Below are 18463 nucleotides of genomic sequence, written 5' to 3' on the forward strand. Positions count from 1 at the left end.
TTCATGAACTCATATGTACATACATCAACTTCAACTTCCTTCTTCCTCAACGCTTCGAAGTAAACTTGTGCAAGGTCAAAGAGGTGATCACGATCTGAAAGAAGGTGTAGGTGATCTGATTTCATAGTTTTAAGAGCTTCCTTTATTATTAATAGCTGTGGAAATTCCTCTTTAACCCCCTTTTGTTTCCCTTGCATTTGTTCCTTCCAAAGGTGTTTTTCAAACATCCCATAAATGTCATCAGAGTGTGATAAAGCTGCAATAGTATTATGTTCAATTACTTTCATTTGACTCTCCGAATAGGTGTAAGAGATCATTCGAATGCATATGAGGATGGAGAAAGTGTTTCATCATACATATCCATATCATATGTAGAGACCTGTAAGTCTGAATCAAAATCAGTATCAATGCTCACAAAAGAAGTTGAGTTCTTATCATTGAGTGATTGGACAATCATTTTCAAAGTGTTATCAACCTGCCCATCAAGAATACTAGTGTAGGAAGCCCTGCCAGAAGACTCTATCTCCATACTACCAATCAAGAGACTTGTGTTGTAATTAATATCTTCATGATGATGAGAAGGTTGTGAATCAACGGTAGTTGATGGCCCTTCTTTTTCAAGATTTCCTATCAGCTGATTTTGGTCTGCTGAAAACTCCTCATACAAAATTTTGTCCCTATTGTTGTCGGTAAAATGTATAGTGTAGCCGAAGGGTAGAATAGTATCCGAATGGGTGCGTGACGCTTGAGTCACCCCTTCGGAAAGGTATATGTACACGTTTGAAATGGAATTGGAATCATTGTGATCATTGTAGTCATTGTATTCGGATTGTAATCATTAAGTGCATATATGAATAAAGTATCTGTTCTGTGTTGAATCGTGCTATGCTACATGTGTTAAGTTTCTTACCATGTACGGTAAACACCTATCTTTTTCAAGGAGAACCTGGGCCAATTCAAAAAACATTTTTTTTTTTGCCATATCAGTCTTGTTTTGAAGTTTTCGATAGAATTCCATGTAATCGATGAAAGGTAATTCTTTTTGAACCTATGGAGGAAGTATGTTGTACTCATCATATATGCTGAGTACTTTAGTTCTAATAGGTGGGAAATTCTGTGCTAATAGCTGCTGTAACTTAATAAGATCTTTCCTAATATCTCGCAGACCATGTAATCTTCCCATAGCTAGGTACCCCTCTCTTTTCCCCTATTTATCAAGATCAATGCTCTTTGAAAATGTAGAAAACTGGTGTGCAGAGACTTTTAACAATGCTGCTCAAGGCTGAGTAGACTTTTCACTGTTTTTCCCTGTTGATGCATTTTGTCAAACACTTTGTTATGAAGGGGTAATTGTGGTTTTTTAGATTTATTCCTGCTAGCTTGTATGCTTCGACTCTTTGCCCGGAAGCAATTGGGTCTCAAAATTCAAAATATCTATCCTCTGTCTTTAATTGAATTGCAATATACTACACAATTTCACAATTTTTTCTAAGCAAGACAATTGATTTTGTTAAAACTGGCTTCTCAATTCTAACCTTTTTGGCTACAATATTCAATCTAAAACTTGAAAACATCATACTGTGATGAAATAAAATCTGATACCTGACCATAACCGCAGTTCCAAGCAATAGCTCACACTCTGAGTGCACCTCTTCAATTGTTTCCACATTACAATGTCCTGCTAAATCTGATGTGGTACACCACGCACAAGGCTACATAGATGCTCCAGCAAGGAAACTCTTACTGGTTTGATGATGACATTCGAATGTGCTAGGCAACCCGGACACCCTTCTTCAAACCCGTTGCTGCAAGGGAACTCCAAATAGTTGCAAAAGATATGCTTTGTCAATTTTGTAATATCTCTATTAGCTCAGCGACAATGAGTTCAAACTTCCCTAATTTCCATACAAAACTGCAACATAGATCAACATTCTTTCTCAGTTCCCTACCTTCTCAACAAAAGTTTGTCATCCCCACTCTCCCATAGGACAATCTCTATTAGTGAAGATACAAAACTACTGTACCTTCTTTGGTAGCAAGTCGCATGATCCCAAGTTTCCATCTTATCAGCAATCACTTCCCAATTGATGTTATCTCAACATCGTCTGTTGGTACGATCTTGTTCCCTTTCTGATAACTTAAGTTGCAAATTATAGTGCACCAAATTTGATAGCCTTTGATACTCATCTTGAGACATAGACCCTTGCTTCATCACTTCTCTTCTTATGGCACGCCATTTATCTTTCACATGGTATCTGGACTATTTAATGTCTCTTTTTCCCATGCTCATTTTTGAAACTCACTACAATCTTTTTAGAAAGCCATAATTACCAAACGGTGCCAGATTATTACTTTCCTCCAAATTCCTTGAAATTTTTATCCTCAAACTCGTCTTCAACTAAAGACAGTTACTAATGCAGGGAATTGACCAATCAGGATGTCGATTAAATGAAAATGACCTCGAATCTTTGCCAAATATAGAGTTAACCTCAAATATTTGCTCGTAACGTGTAGGAGAAACTGGCGACAAAATTTCCAGGTGGCTGATGTAACGCTCAAGAAGTTTTTGTTTTAATGATACCTCTGCAAATATTGGCCCGATTTTTGTGTTCCGCTAAAGTCCAAAATGTTTGTTTCACATAGTTATCACTTGGCGTTGTTTGTAATGCTCCAACAATTCACCAAATTCTTTCCTTCAACTACTATCGATACCTTTTTAATAGACAACTCAACCAATGATTTTGTTTCGTATTTGTACTCGAAATGTAATTGATATCCTCCAATCCAAAATGACGTTATTATAGTAAGTGCTACTCTAATGAACTGTCACAGCTGGTATAAGGAATCTTTATTAAATGAATATGTTCTTCTGAGGAAGCCTCTAGAATTTCAACGATTTCTCTTGTAACATCAAGCTCAAGAGAAATATTTTATAATGCTTCCTTTCTGTGTGACTTCGGATGTGGCTATCAGCGCTCTTGACTAGTTCACCTTCCTTGCCTACTATCAACTTGTATTACTACAACCTAATAGGCAACCTGTGAGTTCCTGACAATCTATGGTGATCCCAGAACAAGAGTTTCCATGCTCGGCAAATAAGCTCAGAATATTGTTTTTGCACGTTCGCGCATCATTGCCTAGAAAATCTCCACTTCAATTATTTTGCCGCCACTGGAAAATTTCGAATCTAAGTCAATGAGGGAGAAGAACCACTATCGACAATATATATTCCGACTTCTCACTATATAAATTAAATAGAAAATTGAATGTGAGAAAAAATCATGGCAAACTGGAAAGATGATATTTATTCTCCACTCTTGTTGATTTCTCAATTTTCTGTTCCTTTGCTTGGACTCTTGATTCCCGTTGCAGCAGCTTTTCTTGGAGGAGACTATTGTTCACTTTCATCCACCTCTTTTAGAGCAGCATCTCGAAATAGATGTAAATGTTGATTGGTTTGAGTCGTGCACTCTTTTGATAGGTGTTTGGTATGCTTTCTCCCCTCCTAAGCTTGACTTTTCAACTTCTTATCTCTTTCTTTTATATATCGTTCCCAATTTTGCAGATCATTCAAGAACTCACAAAGTTCCTGATGTCTTTATTATGGAAGTAATTGGTAAAATACTTGCTTGTTATTAATAGAGATTGAAAGGTCATTATATACAAAAGAATAAAACGATGTTTCCTTAGGAAACAATCGTAAAGAATATAACCATTCTATTCTAACAAAGAAAGATTAAAGAACGAAAGCAAACTAAAGCAAACTAGATATTTACAATAGATTACCATTAACTAATAATAGACGACTATCTATTATAGTAATACCCTCCCTTAATGGTTAGTCTATCTAGAACACCAAGCCGTCCTCTGAATTTGACAAACTTATCAGGACTAGGAGGCTTGGTGAGGATGTCTGCAGTCTGATTTGTGGTAGGAACATACTGCAAATCTATAGTCCCGTCTTCAACTTGCTGTAGAATGTAATGACAATGAACATTCACATGCTTGGTGCGTTCATGGAAGATTGAATTTCGTGCTAACTTGATAACGCCTTTGTTATCAACAAATTGAGTAGTCGGTCCTATTGGTGACATTTGCATATCCCCAAGCATCTGACGAAGCCAAAAAGCTTCACATCCTGCCTTGACAGTTCCTCTGTATTCGGCCTTTGTAGAGGATAGAGAAACTGCTTGCTGCTTCTTATTTGTCAATGTGACTGCACCGGATCCCAAATTGAACACATCCATAAGTTGACTTTTTATCGTCAACAAAGCCTCCCCAATCTGAATCTGTGAACCCATTGAGTTTAGGATTAGAACTTCGAGAGTACATAAGTTCATAATCGGAAGTGCCCTTCACATAACGAAGCACACGCTTTGCTGCCATCCAATGATCAGCCTTAGGAGCTGTCATAAAGCGTGAAATATAGTGGACTGCAAAGCTGATATCAGGCCTAGTAGCAGAGGCAAATGAGGCTGCCTACTAGTTGCTTGTATGTAGTATCATCAACGGAAGGAGAATTAGACTTTGCGGATAACTTGAGACCTTTCTCCATAGGTGTAGATGCAGGCTTGCAACTTTGCATACGTAATTTGTCTAGCAGGGCCCTGACATATTTGGACTAAGAGATGAATATACTAGAAGACTTTTGCCAAACTTCAACACCTAGGCAATAATGCATGAGCCCAAGGTTAGTCATATCAAAAGACTGACATAAATTCTGCTAGTGATGATCAGATCATCCACATAAATAACCAGAAGGATGATGTCATTGTCAATAGTCTTGACGTACAGATTTCACTGTCAGTAGTCTTGATGTATAGGTTTATGTCTGAAGAACTCCTGTTGAAGCCTTGATCACTGAGGTACTTGTCAATTTTTATGTACCATGCCTGAGGGGCCTGCTTCAAGCCATAAAGAGCTTTTACTAATCGGAGAACCTGATGGTCTTTACCAACAACCTTGAAACCAGGAGGCTACGTCATGTAGACCTCATCATGGAGATCACCATTCAAGAAAGCACTCTTGATGTCCATCTGATGGACCTTCCAGCCAAACTTTGCTGTCATGGCTAGGACTAATTTGAGGGTGCTTATCTTTGCAGTAGGAGCAAAGGTCTCCTCATAATAACCCTTCGCCACTAAATGAGCTTTGTACTTATCCAAAATACCATCTGATTTGTATTTGATTTTATAAACCCATTTTAAGCCAATGAGTTTCTTCCTTGGTGGAAGATTAGAAAGGACCCAGGTGTTGTTCTTCAGCAGGCTTTGGTGTTCAAATGTCATGGCTTGTTCCCACTCTGGAATTCCTTTAGCCTTAGAATATGTTTGAGGTTCAAACACACTGTGAATGTTGGCCATGAAAACAAAGTTAATAGACTCTGTAGTTTTGCTCTTTTTCAGAGTAGTTCTCCCATCAATGAGCTCATCATCACAAAGATTAGCAAGTGTCTTAGCCCACCACTTAGGCCGGATAGGAGAATGACCAACATTTGTATCAGGAGATGCGTGATGATCAGGTTCCTCATCAGAAGAATTTGGATCAAACTCAGGTGAAGCATCTTCAAAGCGAGGTGATCTTGTAGGAGAAGCTGGAGGTGTTTGTACAGGCATCATTGGTATAATTGGAGTTGTAGGAGCTACTGGAGCCCTCCCATTAGGTGAACCTAATGGAAGCCAAACTCCCAAATCATGAGTCTTTATAGGCTGGTCTGTTGGATTAGGAGCAAGAGAAACTGGCATGAAAGGTCCTCGCTGCTAATCAAAGACTACGTCACGACTGTAGATGAGATGAGATGTCTCAATATTGATCAGGCAGTAGGCTTTGTGAAGACTGTTATACCCAGCAAGCATGAGTTTCTAACTCTTGGCATCCAACTTGGTGCGTGATGCATTAGGGATCCAAACAAAAGCAAGGGAGCCAAAAACCTTCAGGTGATTGATTTTGGGCTTGTAACCTGACCAGGCCACTTTTGGAGTTTTACCTTTGACTGTGACTGTGGGTGACCAATTCAATAGATAAACTGTAGTCTTAACTACTTCTGCCCAAAACTGCTTCGGAACATTTTTGTGTTCGAGCATGGATCAAGCCATCTTGGTGATTGTCCTATTTTGACGTTCAACTACATTGTTTTGTTGTGGTGTGTGGGGTGTGGTTAATTGGCATTTGATGCCATTTGTATCCAAGAAGTTGGAGAAAACATTAGAACAAAATTCCTCTCGTTGTCTGATATAAGAGTAATAATAGATTTCCTAGACTCTTTTTCAAGTAAAGGTTTAAACTTCTAAAATATAGGAAATGCATTTGATTTCTTTTTAAGGAAATACACCCACATTTTTCTACTGAAATCATGAACAAACAACAAAAAATACTTAGACCCAAGAACAGAAGGAGTGACCATAGGGCCGCACATATCAGCATGAACAAGTTGAAGTACTTGAGAAGCTCGCCATGAATCGCCACTATTTGAAGGTGTGCGATGTTGCTTCCCAGCTTGATATGCATCACAAACTCCAACCTGTTGAGTTTGAATCTCTAGCAATCTAAGAACAAGCTCATTCTGAGCAAGCTATGAGAGATAATGCCCATTTAAGTGCCCATATCGCTGATGCCAAAGTGTGTTGATAGAAGACCACTGAGTAACCATAGCTAAGTCCCGAGAATCACCAGAATCAGTAAGTCTGAAAAGACCGTGATCCTCAAGACTCACTGCAATAGTAGACTGAGTCACTCGATTAGTGATGGTGCACTGATGTGGACTGAAGGTGACATCCAAGTGTGGAGAATGTCACAACAATTGATTGACTAAGAGTAGATTTAGTTCCATCCTTGGAACGCAGTACACATCAAAGAATATGAGACTCCTCCCAGCAGATTGAATTTGAATGTTGCCTTTGCCAACAACCACGTACTCTTCTCTGCCACCAAAAATAACAGTGTGAATAAGGCTGGTAGTCAGTAAACCAGTCTCTCTGGTGAGTGAAATGGCGAGAGGCACTTGAATCAATGTACTAGGCAGACAACTTCACATGATCTATAGGTCTTTTAGCCATGAAGGCTTAAAATGCAGATTTTGCCTGCTTAGTGTGCTCTGCACTATTTGCTTTGGGCTGTAAACATGATTGCTTAGATTTGCAGCTAAGCGTTTCTGACATTCAACCTTCATGTGTCCAAACTTGTCGCAGTAGTTGCATTGAATGTTCTTTCAGGAACCATCTGATGCTGGAGCATAAAACTTCTGCTGAAACTTTCCTTTATCCTTTTGAAAGGATTTTGCAGCAAAAGCTTGGTCTATGGAGGTGGAATTGGAGCTACTACCGAATTGTTGTTTCCACCGATCTTGCTGAAGCAGGAGGGTGTAGAGATCAGTGAACTTCAAATCAACACCGGAAGATGTGATGTTGAGAGTCTCGATAAAATGCTCATAGGATTTTGGTAAACTTCGAAGAGTGATAACCACAATATCCTCTTCCTTCATCTTGTGACCGATGACAGGTAATTGATCATGAATTTCCTGAATCTGAATCAAGTGTGCCTGGAGCGAGGTGCACTGATCCATGACAATAGAAAATAAAATGTTTTTCAAAAAGAAAGCTTTGCTTTTGTCATAAGTCTTATGAAAACTTTTGAGATGTGCCTAGATCTCAACAGCTGTCTTGTTGGATGGAATTTGAGAAAGCTGATCATCAGCCACGAATAATTTGAGAAGCATCACTGCCTTTCGATTATTCAGAACCCATGTATCTTGATCAGGACCAGGAGAAGTCGGACGCTTCGTAACACCCAAAACAAGTTGATCGGTGTTCCAATATTCAAAAATTGCGAGGATCTGCTGCTTCTAAGTGCCATAATTTCAACCATTGAATTTGGAGTTGTGCTCGAGCAGAATGTTTGTCAGAGATGCCATGGCACATTTTTCAATGAAAAGACATAAAAAGTTGTGAAGGCACGTTCTTCGAGGCAAAAAATTGAATACCTAGAAAAATCAGAGTGACCCAAAAGAGAGCTCGAAAAACACAGAAGGAATATGGTGTCATTTTTTGGATCCGCTGGCTCAAAAATCGAGGCACCTAGAAAAATTTGACAACCCAGTTGAGCTATCGAAAAACCCATCTAGAATTTGTAAAAAAAATTGGATCTGGTACGGGAAATTAGGGTTTCAAGCAAAACCCTAGCCGATTGCAAAAAAACCTCCAAATAATGGCGGTTTTGAGCAAAAATATTACTGAAACTAGGTCGAAAAGAGGTAGTTTGAACCCATAAGCCCGACGCCTAAAGGTCACGAAAAAACAAGCAGTTATCAGACACAAATTTGTCCAGTTTTGGTTATGTAAAACAAGGAGTTTATCAGGTGCTAAAAAACGACTGTGAAAAACCAAAAATCGTGAGCTCCTTAAGGTTTTCAAACACAATTTGTAGGTCACAATTTGCAAACCAATGAAATCATGGTTTGCAGAAAAAAATGACCTCCAGATTTGCAATTTTCCAGATTCTTAAACCCTACCGAAGAACAATTAGAAAAATTTCTCAAGGTAGAAAACCCTTATCGGTTTGTGGAGAAAAGAAAAAACTCGAAATTTTTTTCAAAAATTTAGAGCAGAAAATTTTGAATTTTTTTTAAAGTATTGGTTTTGATACCATATTACAAAAGTAATTGGTAAAATACTTGCTTGTTATTAACAGAGACCGAAAGGTCATTGTATACAAAAGAATAAAACGATGTTTCCTTAGGAAACACGATCGTAAAGAATATCTAACAGAGAAAGTTTAAAAAACGAAAGCGAACTAAAACTAACTAGATATTTACAATAGATTACCATTAACTAATAATAGACGACTATCTATTATCATAATAGTCTTCTCTGATGAAAATCTAGGGGCAAATTGTATCAAAACTGGTTGAACTTGGATAACATAGACCCTGTTTGGAGGCTGTGTTGGGTGGATATTTTGCAACCGACAGTTTTGGGTAAAAATTCAGTCGCAAAATAGGATGACTAGCCTCAGCGTGTGAGACAGAGTGTCTCCTACCTTAAAGGGAAGGCTCCCCCTTCTCACCGTTCTTTGGATCAACTCAAGGTAAGCAAGAAGTCGAGAGATCTTAAATAGGGTGTTACTAATATCTTTTCTTCTTAACTTTCAAGAAATGATCCACTTACTTGTAGAACGAATAATGAGCAAGGTAAATCTCTAACTACACTTCTATCAAGAGCTGGAAACAGTGATACCGATAAATCTTCATTAACTCAAAGGCTAGCTAAAACATACAGGTTTGGCTCTAAGTTCGATCGTACTTCTATATGGTAAAAGTTTTACAATTAGGGCACAAAGAGTCCTAAAAGTAAGAACAATCTAACTATTTTGCGAATTAAGATGAAAATACAAGCCACAGACAAAGCTTCTAGCTATGGATTTTCACAATTGTTCTTGGTCAAAGCTCGGGCTTCAATTGTATCTTAACTCTATGCTCTTTTATTGAACATACAATAATAACATGAATCAAGACAATAGGCACCAATTATTGTCAAAGCTTTTAATTTGTTCTATCACAATTGCTTCCAGTCAAAGCTTCAAATCCAATTGCTTCTTTTATTCACTTTTCTCCCAAATTCGTACTACACAATCAAAGTTATGCTTGCACAAATGTGACAGAGCTTTCTTGCATACAACAAAAGATAATTTTTACAATGAGGGGGCACTCCTTTAGATAGGCACAGGAGTTGAGAAAAAGGTAGAGGAAAAAGTGGGAGCAACTCAACCAACTTTGACCTAGTCTAAGTAGAAGAGAAAATATAGGGTTACATGCAATTGCACGTGCAACTCACATTACATCTTTTACATACACATGTAACTCGCATTACATGTAATTACACTTTTTCATGTAATGCATCTTCTCCAACTACAAACATGAAAGAAGAAGAAAGAAGACGGAAGAGAAAAGAACAATTTTGAAAGGCCTTGTACTTGACGATGCAATCCTAGATGATAACAGGATTGAGAGTTCCTGTTCCTTGTACTGCTGCATTCACGTTGATAACCATAGTGTTGCATCTTTTGATAACCTCTAGCTCTCTTTGATGAATTGTCCATTATCATGTGGAAACTTGATGTGATCCATCTTTTTTCGCTCAAGTTGTCGTGGATTCTCCTTTGTAGATTAGCACAAACTGGATTCTTTGACACTTTGAAAACCTTCTTGACAATGTTCGGATGTACACTCGAAAAAACTTTCCATCAGCACCTTTAACTCCTTTTTTTTTTTTTTTTGAAGTAAAGTGCTTGGCGCATGGGAATGCGTGTAAATGGAGATTGACAATTTTCAAAAAGTGACTTAGGCTTTCAAGATGTCACTGCACGAAAAATGGATTACATGTAAATGCAACATGTAACGAAAAGTGGAGGGTGAAATGAGATGCAAGTGTGAGTGAAAGATATGCTTTACATGCATATGCGGATGAAGGCTAAGATGGAAAGCATGGAAAAATATGGAAACATGTATTTGCTCATGGAGGTGTGAATGCATATGGAGAGGAGAAAATGACATCTATTTGACTTTTCAAAAAGTGACTTTTAGTCAAAATTGGACCTTTTAGATGGAATTACACGTAAGACATTTCGTGTAATCGTGTCGTGCGAATGAAAGCGAAAAATGAGATGGATGAAAACGGAAGTGGAAAATGGGATTACATGCATGTGTGAATGGCAAATGAGGTGAAAAACATGTAATCACATTTGTTGGATGAGATATGAGATGTAATGACATGGAAATGGAATGTGAAAAATGATAACGCTTTCGCATGTAATGAAGGAAAAACAAGTTTTTGGGAAAAAACTTGCAACTTCTCCAAATGGAGAAAAATCGGCAACAAACACACAAAACCAAAACAAAAGAAAAACAACATACCTTTGAAAACAACTCAAAACATGCCAAGATGCAATGTAGTCCAAAGATGAAATTCGAATTTGGAACTTGGGGAAGAACCAAAAACATCAAAATGAAGGAGAAATTCATATTTAAAGAGAAAATGCACATTCTAAGGCAAAGATCCTTACAAATGACATCCATTCAACGATTTCATGCATAAAATCAGCAAAGATAAGCATGAATTAAAATGCATGAAAGAAGAGGTCCACTTACATGAAGATTAAGTGCCAAAAATGAAGGAGAAAGAGCTAAAATAACAATTTTTATAGTCTTAAGACCAATTCTCTCTTAAATCCGGATTTTCAAACAACCTTTTGACTTTTTTCGCACTTGCATGTAATGGACATTCAATGGTCGGATTTGACATGAAAGTGCCAAATAAATGGTCTCCAAAAACAATATCATGCGTTTAAAACTAAAAAACAATCCCTTTTGATCAAATGTATGGGTTGAAAATGCAATTTTTTGAGTTTTATGAACAAAAACATGATTTTTTTATTCAAAAATCTGGGCTGGTTTTGCAAAAACGCGACTAAAAAATGCATGTTTTTGAGTCATTTTTGACTTATGAATGCAAAAACGACTTTCCCAAATGGATATACATGGATTCAAATGGAAAAAAGTTGCTTTAAAACACATAAAAGTGGATTAAAACTCCAATTTTTCGGGCATTCTAAGCAAAAACGTGTTTCTCCAAGCAAAAACGATTTGGTGTTTTAACACCAAAATAATGATCACAATGTAATGGAATCATCAAATAAGGTCAAAATGATTTGATTCCAAACAAAAACATGTTCCAAATTGTAAGATTTATGGAGTTTTTCGCAAAATCGTGCCCTAGCTTGGGAGTTTTGAACACATTTTTGGGTGCAATAAACTGATTTTTGATGAGGGCAAAATGATCACCACTCCAAAATGCCTTGAATGCAAGTGATTTCATCCAAATCCATGGAGAAAATCAAAAGTTATGATCAAAATAGGAGATTTTTGGAACAAGAACATGTTTTTTTCACATAATAGGACATTTTTACGTTCATTACATATTTTAAAACATGTTGGAAGGCAAAAGAGGACCTTTTAGAGTCCATTACATGTTTTAAAATATGTCATGAGACATAATCTCACTTTTTGAGACTCATTGCATATTTTAAAATGTGTAAGACTCTAAAATCTCACTTTTTGGAGTCACTTATTTTAAAATGTCTCACCTTTTTGATGCACAAGCATAAAAACTCAAATTTTCATGTCATTGCATCAAAAAGGTCCACTTTTACAAGCTTTTGATGTAATGGCATGAAAAGTATCCTTAAAATGAGTTTTCATATGCACTAGCATGAAAAGTTTCCACTTTTCATGGTTTTTTCAATGCATATGCACATAAAATGTCCATTTTTAGGCTTTTAAGTTATGCATTTCACTTATTTTTATAAAAATGTCAACAATATGGGTCTAAAATAACATTTGTGCATTATATTAATCAATATAAGTCATAAATATTAAGTTAAAGTGACATTTATATAAGTATTTGATTTAAAAAACAAAAATTTAAAAAGTAAGTATATAGTTCTATAGTCACTTTAAGTGAAAAATTAAAAAGTAACTCAACTTAAAATTATAACATAAAGTGCACTATAGTCACTTTAAGTTATAAATTTAAATGAAAAGTAACTTCAAAACATAACTAAAAGTGAGTAAAATGTTATATTTTCAAAAAGTGAATGGCAAAATGAAAATATAACATCATATTTTTAATTCGTGCTATTGCACTTAAAATGTCCACTTTTGAGCCACTAAAATGACCATATCTCTTGACTGACAACTCCGATTGACCTCTAGGTTAGACCGAATCGAAGAGGAAAACGAAAGGCATGACATGAGCAAAACCAAAGGACTAAAAACAAACAAACGCAAACTCAAAAACAAAAAACAGACTTTGAAGGCTTCAAAAATCAAGAAAAGGCTTGACAAAAAACAAAACAAAAAAGACTTGACGAAGGCCTTCAATAAAAAGATTCATTGTATCAATTGGTACCGATTGGTTGATCAATACTAACCAATTAAATAATGAAATAAACTCAGAGAAATGCAAAACTAATTTGAAAAAGTTTCGTACTATTACCTACATTTTGTGGTGACAAAATGCAGGACAACAAGTTGAACAAATATTCTTGTTGCAGTAAGCTAGTTTACTTTCAACTTTTGATCACCAGACTTCGATTTTGTTCTTTTGTCATCCAACCTTAGTCTTGCATCTATATATGCTATCTCACGATACTGAAAATAGTTTCCGAACTTTATACTGAAACTCCACAAATAAAACCGTCACCCTTATTGCAAAGCGGTATTCCAAGAGCATTGTACTTGTACTTTAAATATTTCCACTCGAACTAATCAAAATCTTTATTGTAGATTTGTCTTTAACAACCCTTTCTGAACATACATCTCATATAAAAAGAATCTCTCATACATATTTTGGGTTCTCAAAATGATAAATCCCTTTCTAAAATTGTGATTCACAATAAACTCCACAAGTTTAGGAATTTAATAAAAACTTTTCTGTTACTTCAAAATCTCATAGGACAACAAGATACACCGGTAATGATAAAACCCTTGTGAATCTCAGTTTTTTGCAAATTCCACAGGATGGTAGGACCTTTGGCTCTAATACCACTGTAATATCTCGATCTGGATATTATCTTTAGACTCTCAAGTGAAATCACAAAAAATATTGAACAACAATGCATGGAATTGAATCTAACAATTTTCAACTAAATAATCAACAATTCATCCAATATAACAGTTTCTATAACCTCAAGTTCGTTATTGCATTATACATCAACAACACAATAATTATTTATCACCATAATTCAACCTTAAAAATAGTATTATAGTCAGATTGGAAATAGTAGACCAAATACAATGTAAGTGTGAGTGAGACACTTGAAATGATGCCTCCACCATAATGAGTTTTCGTCCACCGTCTTTCGGCTTGTGGGGTTTCATCCTCCAAGCGGGTTGAAGCCAAAGCTTCCTATTGACTCTCCTAGAGAGATCAACAATGAGATAAAAAACCAAGTAAAATCCAAGTGCCCCCGAATGAATGAGGCTCTTTCCTTTTAATCCTTAAAGCTGTGACTCTTCGACTCCCTTCCCGTCTTTTCGTCTTATCCCTCCTTATCACTTTTAGTGCACTTTATAATATTAAATTGACCTTTTATAAATTTAATTTATGCTCTCATAGTCAATTTTAATATTATATGAATGTCTTTACATTTCCTAATGCCCCAAAAAGGGGACATTACACATTTTTTGCATTTGGATCCATATATTAGCATTTCGGGAAGTCGTTTTTGCATTCACAAGTAAAAAATGATCAATTTACATACATTTTTTGGCTACGTTTTTGCAAAAACGACCCAGATTTTTGCATGAAAAGGACACATTTTTGTTATAAACACTCAAAAAATGGCATTTACAGCCCATAGGTTTGGATCAATAAAGGTCGTTTTTGAGTTTTAATGCATGGTATTGCCTTTGGAGATCACGTTTTTGGCATTCTCATGTCAAATTCGACCCTTCATTGCTCATTAATATTCGTTGAATGCAAATGTGGAAGAAGTCAAATTATTGTTTGAGTATCCAGATTTGGAAGAGTATTGATCTTCAAAGTCTAAATCTTTCTATTTTGGCTCATTAACCTCCAAGTAAGTGGACATTTTCAAACTCGCTCGTCAATCCATTCTTATCTTGCTATTTCCATATATATTTTAGCTTGAAGTTGCACACTTGTCCATATACATGCCATGAAAAGTGTATTTTTCTTTAAAAATGATGAAAACTCTCATTTTCACACTTTTGGTATTTTTCCAAATTCCAAATTCGAATTTGCACTTGAAAGCAACTTGCTTGTTGACATGTTTAAGTTTAATACCAAAGGCATGTGTTTGTTTTCATTGTTTGTTTGCTTGCTTTGTTGTTTTTACTCCACCTTTGACCTATTCATTGAAGTGCATCGGTTAATTCCACCTCCATCATTACATGCCATAGCACACTGCATCTCATTCTTAATCTGCAGTTACATGTAATCTCATCTTCCATCCACGATTACATGTACTCTCATCTTCCATCTGCAATTACATGTGATTCCATCCTTCATATGCATATTTACATATAAACCTATTTTTCAAATCCATTTACATGCATTTCCATCTTCTGAACCTAAATGCATGTTCGTTTTACATGTAATCCACTTTACATGTAATTACATCCAAAGAACCCATTTTTTCACACTTTTAAAGTCAAAAGTTATCATTTGCATGCATTCCCATGCAACTAAACTTCATTCCTCAAGGCATCTTTATAAGAACTCGTCCTTTTCTCATACGCATTTACATGTTATCCATCTTCCTAAGTCCCATTTTAGCTTCTGCATGTACTTTCCATATCACATCCAATTCATTACATATGTTCAATGAGTATCTAATCAATACTCCATGTATACTGTTCCTTAGAGATCCATTTTGCCAATATTGTCATGGATTTAGAATCCATATTCTTAATGATGGATTCAATCTCACTGAAGATTTCATGTTGCATCAAGTCAAGATATGCTAGAATTTCTATAAAAATTGAAGACATCTAGTAAAGAAGGCATGCTTTGAATCAAAGAAGCAATAATTCATTTGGTGTCCATTTTCCTAATGGGTGTCTCAGAACTTGAGTTCATAATGGAATATGCCAAACACTTTGCTTCAAAAAGAAAAAGAAAAGAAAAGTTAAAGGTGCTGATGGAAAGTTATTTCGAGTTTTCTTCCGAACACCATTGAGAAGGTTTTCAAAGTGTCAAACTCTATAATGTGCCAATCTACAAAGGAGAATTCATGATAACTCGAATGAGAAAAAATTTGATCACATCAAGTTCTCAAATGACAATGGATAATTCATTAAAGAGAATCAGAGGCTATCAAAAGACGTAACACCATGATTATCAAGGTGAATGCAGTGACACAAATTACAGGAACTCTTGATCCTATGATCATCCGAGATATCATTGCCAAGTTCAAGGCCCTTCAGAACAATCCCTAGGATTGTTTCTTTTGTCTTCTGCTTTTCTTCTTCTTCTTTCATGTTTGTAATTGAAGAGGATGTATTACATGAAAATGTGTAATTACATGTAATACGATTTACATGTGTGATGACATGTAATCCAATAATTTCTCTTATTAGTTAGACTAGGTCAAAGTTGGTTGAGTTACTCCCACTTTTTCCATCTTTTTCTCAACTTCTTTGCCTATATCAAGGAGTGCCCTCTCATTGTAAAAATCATCTTTGTTGTATGCAAGAACGCTTTAATAGACTTGTGCAAGCATAACTTTGATTGTGTAGTATGAATTTGGGAGAAAAGTGAATAAAAGAAGCAATTGGATTCGAAGCTTTGACTGGAAGCAATTATCATAGAGCAAATTAGAAGCTTTGACTGTAATTTGTGCCTACTGTCTTTGATTCATGTTGTTATTGTGTGTTCAATAATAGAGCATAGTGAGTTAAGAAGCAATCAGAGATGAAGCTTTGATTGGGAGCGATTGTGGTGATACATAGACTAGAAGCTTTGACTGTAGCTTGTATTGTCGTCTCAAATTCACGAAAAATAACTAGAATTTCCCTAATTCTAGAAGTCTTTGCACTTCAATGGTAGAGGTCTTTTTTATAGAATAGAATAGAAATCATCTACTTCTAGAAGTCTTTGCACCCCAATGGTAGTGATTTTAAACAAACAAGACTTAGAGCCAAACCGATATGCTTTCAATTAAACTTTGAGTTGTTATTGGTTTATCGGTATCACCATTTCTAGCTACTAGATAGAAGTGTAGTTAGAGATTTTATCTTGCCCATTACTCGCTCTGCAAATAAGTGGATTCTTTTCTGAAAGATAAGAGGAAAGAATATTAGTAACACCCCTCACAAAATCTCTCAACTTCTTGCTTACCTTGAGTTGATCCAAGGAATGGTGATAAGGGGGAGCCTTCCCTTTAATGTAGGAGAGACTTTGTCTCACACATTGTGGTTGGTCTACCTATTTTGTGAGTAGATTGACCCAAAACTGTTGGTTGCAAAATATCCACCCAACACATTAAATCTCAGATCTCAGGAATATACATACATCACATGGCTGCAAGAATCCATTATGCTTCAATTATCCACATAGGTAAAATATAAAGTTAACTATGATTCAAAACATCAAGTATTCTTCTAAAAGTAGATACAAATCCATAACTATATGACCATCAAATACTGTTAATACTGTTCAAAGTGTTAGACCTATAATAGTAAAAGAATCTTAAAACATCATAAACCTTATTACATTTTTTAAAACAAAGCAGCAGAAATATAGAGAAGCTTGGCCATATTTTGGCCCATTATACATCAGCTTCAATAATAGAAAATCTACCTTGGTTAAGCTAGAGGCAACATCATTGAAACTGGATTCATTGGCATTTGGAAGAAAACGAATCTCCTGTTAATCAAATTGTGCTTCAGAATTTCCCTATTAGAGTGCAGGGTTCATATAAAAGGAAGGGCATATTCTAAAGTGTTCTAACCCATAACAGCTTAGATGATGCCAATGAAATGTTGCACAACTTTATTCTGGCATATCTAATAGTAATCTATCCCATAAGTTAAATGACTTAATTGGATATAAACTTTATACAGTTTATGAAGTGTTTTCTCATTAAATGGTACCATCTCTCACTCAAACTTAAGTTTATCTCTGATTGTGCTATAAATTATTTAATCTTCCCTGTTTAGAACTCATACCTGTTCAGCACAAATTTTATCTGGATATATTGGGACAAAATATTAAACTTTAAGAAACTAGATGCGACTGGATGAGTGCTATGGAAATGATCCATCTCATTAAAATAAATGCCTTAATATGTTGGAATTCTCTTTCTTGAATATTTGAAAATTTGATTTTCAACTCAGTGATTAAAATGGGTATTTTTCATTTTCGTTTCCATTTTTGCCTGTCTCCTGGTATGAGTTTCCATTTTTGCATTTATATACTGAATAATTTGTCACAATCATTGTGATATTGCTATCAAGATTTAACTGTGTTGTTTTCCAGTTAAACTCGATGACCCAAGTATCATGAGTAGCGATTCACACATGAATCCATCTCTCATGAGAATAAATGGAACACTTAGCACTCATTGTCACAATCAGTTAGCAGGCTAGACATGAGTCTCCATTTCAAACTTGTGTTTTGTCTAGCTTGAGTGAATTTCAATTGTTTCCATGGCAGGTTGGATGCGGAGCTGGAAACACTGTCTTCCCTCTTCTATCAACCTTTCCTGATCTGTTTGTGTATGCATGTGATTTCTCTCCACGTGCCATCAACTTGGTGAAGGTTAGACTCTTCAGAACTTTTCTTGTTATCAAAGTTGGATATATGTGGTGGAGCAGTAAATATAATTTACCGAGTTTGTTTTGTTTCTCTGTTTCAAATCTACCAATGAATTAGTTAGTTTTTTCTCT

General features: G+C 35.8%; 1 protein-coding gene across 3 annotated transcripts in view; it reads left to right on the forward strand.

Annotated features, from left to right (window-relative positions):
• LOC149576521 (S-adenosyl-L-methionine-dependent methyltransferases superfamily protein) overlaps positions 1-18463 on the forward strand; it is a 200402-nt gene that overhangs the window by 115452 nt on the left and 66487 nt on the right. For all 3 annotated transcript variants that reach the window (XR_016361708.1, XM_089817627.1, XM_089817636.1), the window contains exon 5: positions 18231-18335. Coding sequence is in view for 2 of the 3 variants with exons in the window: in XM_089817627.1 (XP_089673753.1) it covers positions 18231-18335 (105 nt within the window). In the remaining variant the exon portion in view is untranslated. The remainder of the gene's footprint in view (positions 1-18230; positions 18336-18463) is intronic.

The sequence above is a fragment of the Cupressus sempervirens genome, chromosome 1 (assembly GCF_028749045.1).
Source record: "Cupressus sempervirens isolate cs-2001-9-10 chromosome 1, ASM2874904v1, whole genome shotgun sequence".
Classification (NCBI taxonomy): Eukaryota; Viridiplantae; Streptophyta; class Pinopsida; order Cupressales; family Cupressaceae; genus Cupressus; species Cupressus sempervirens.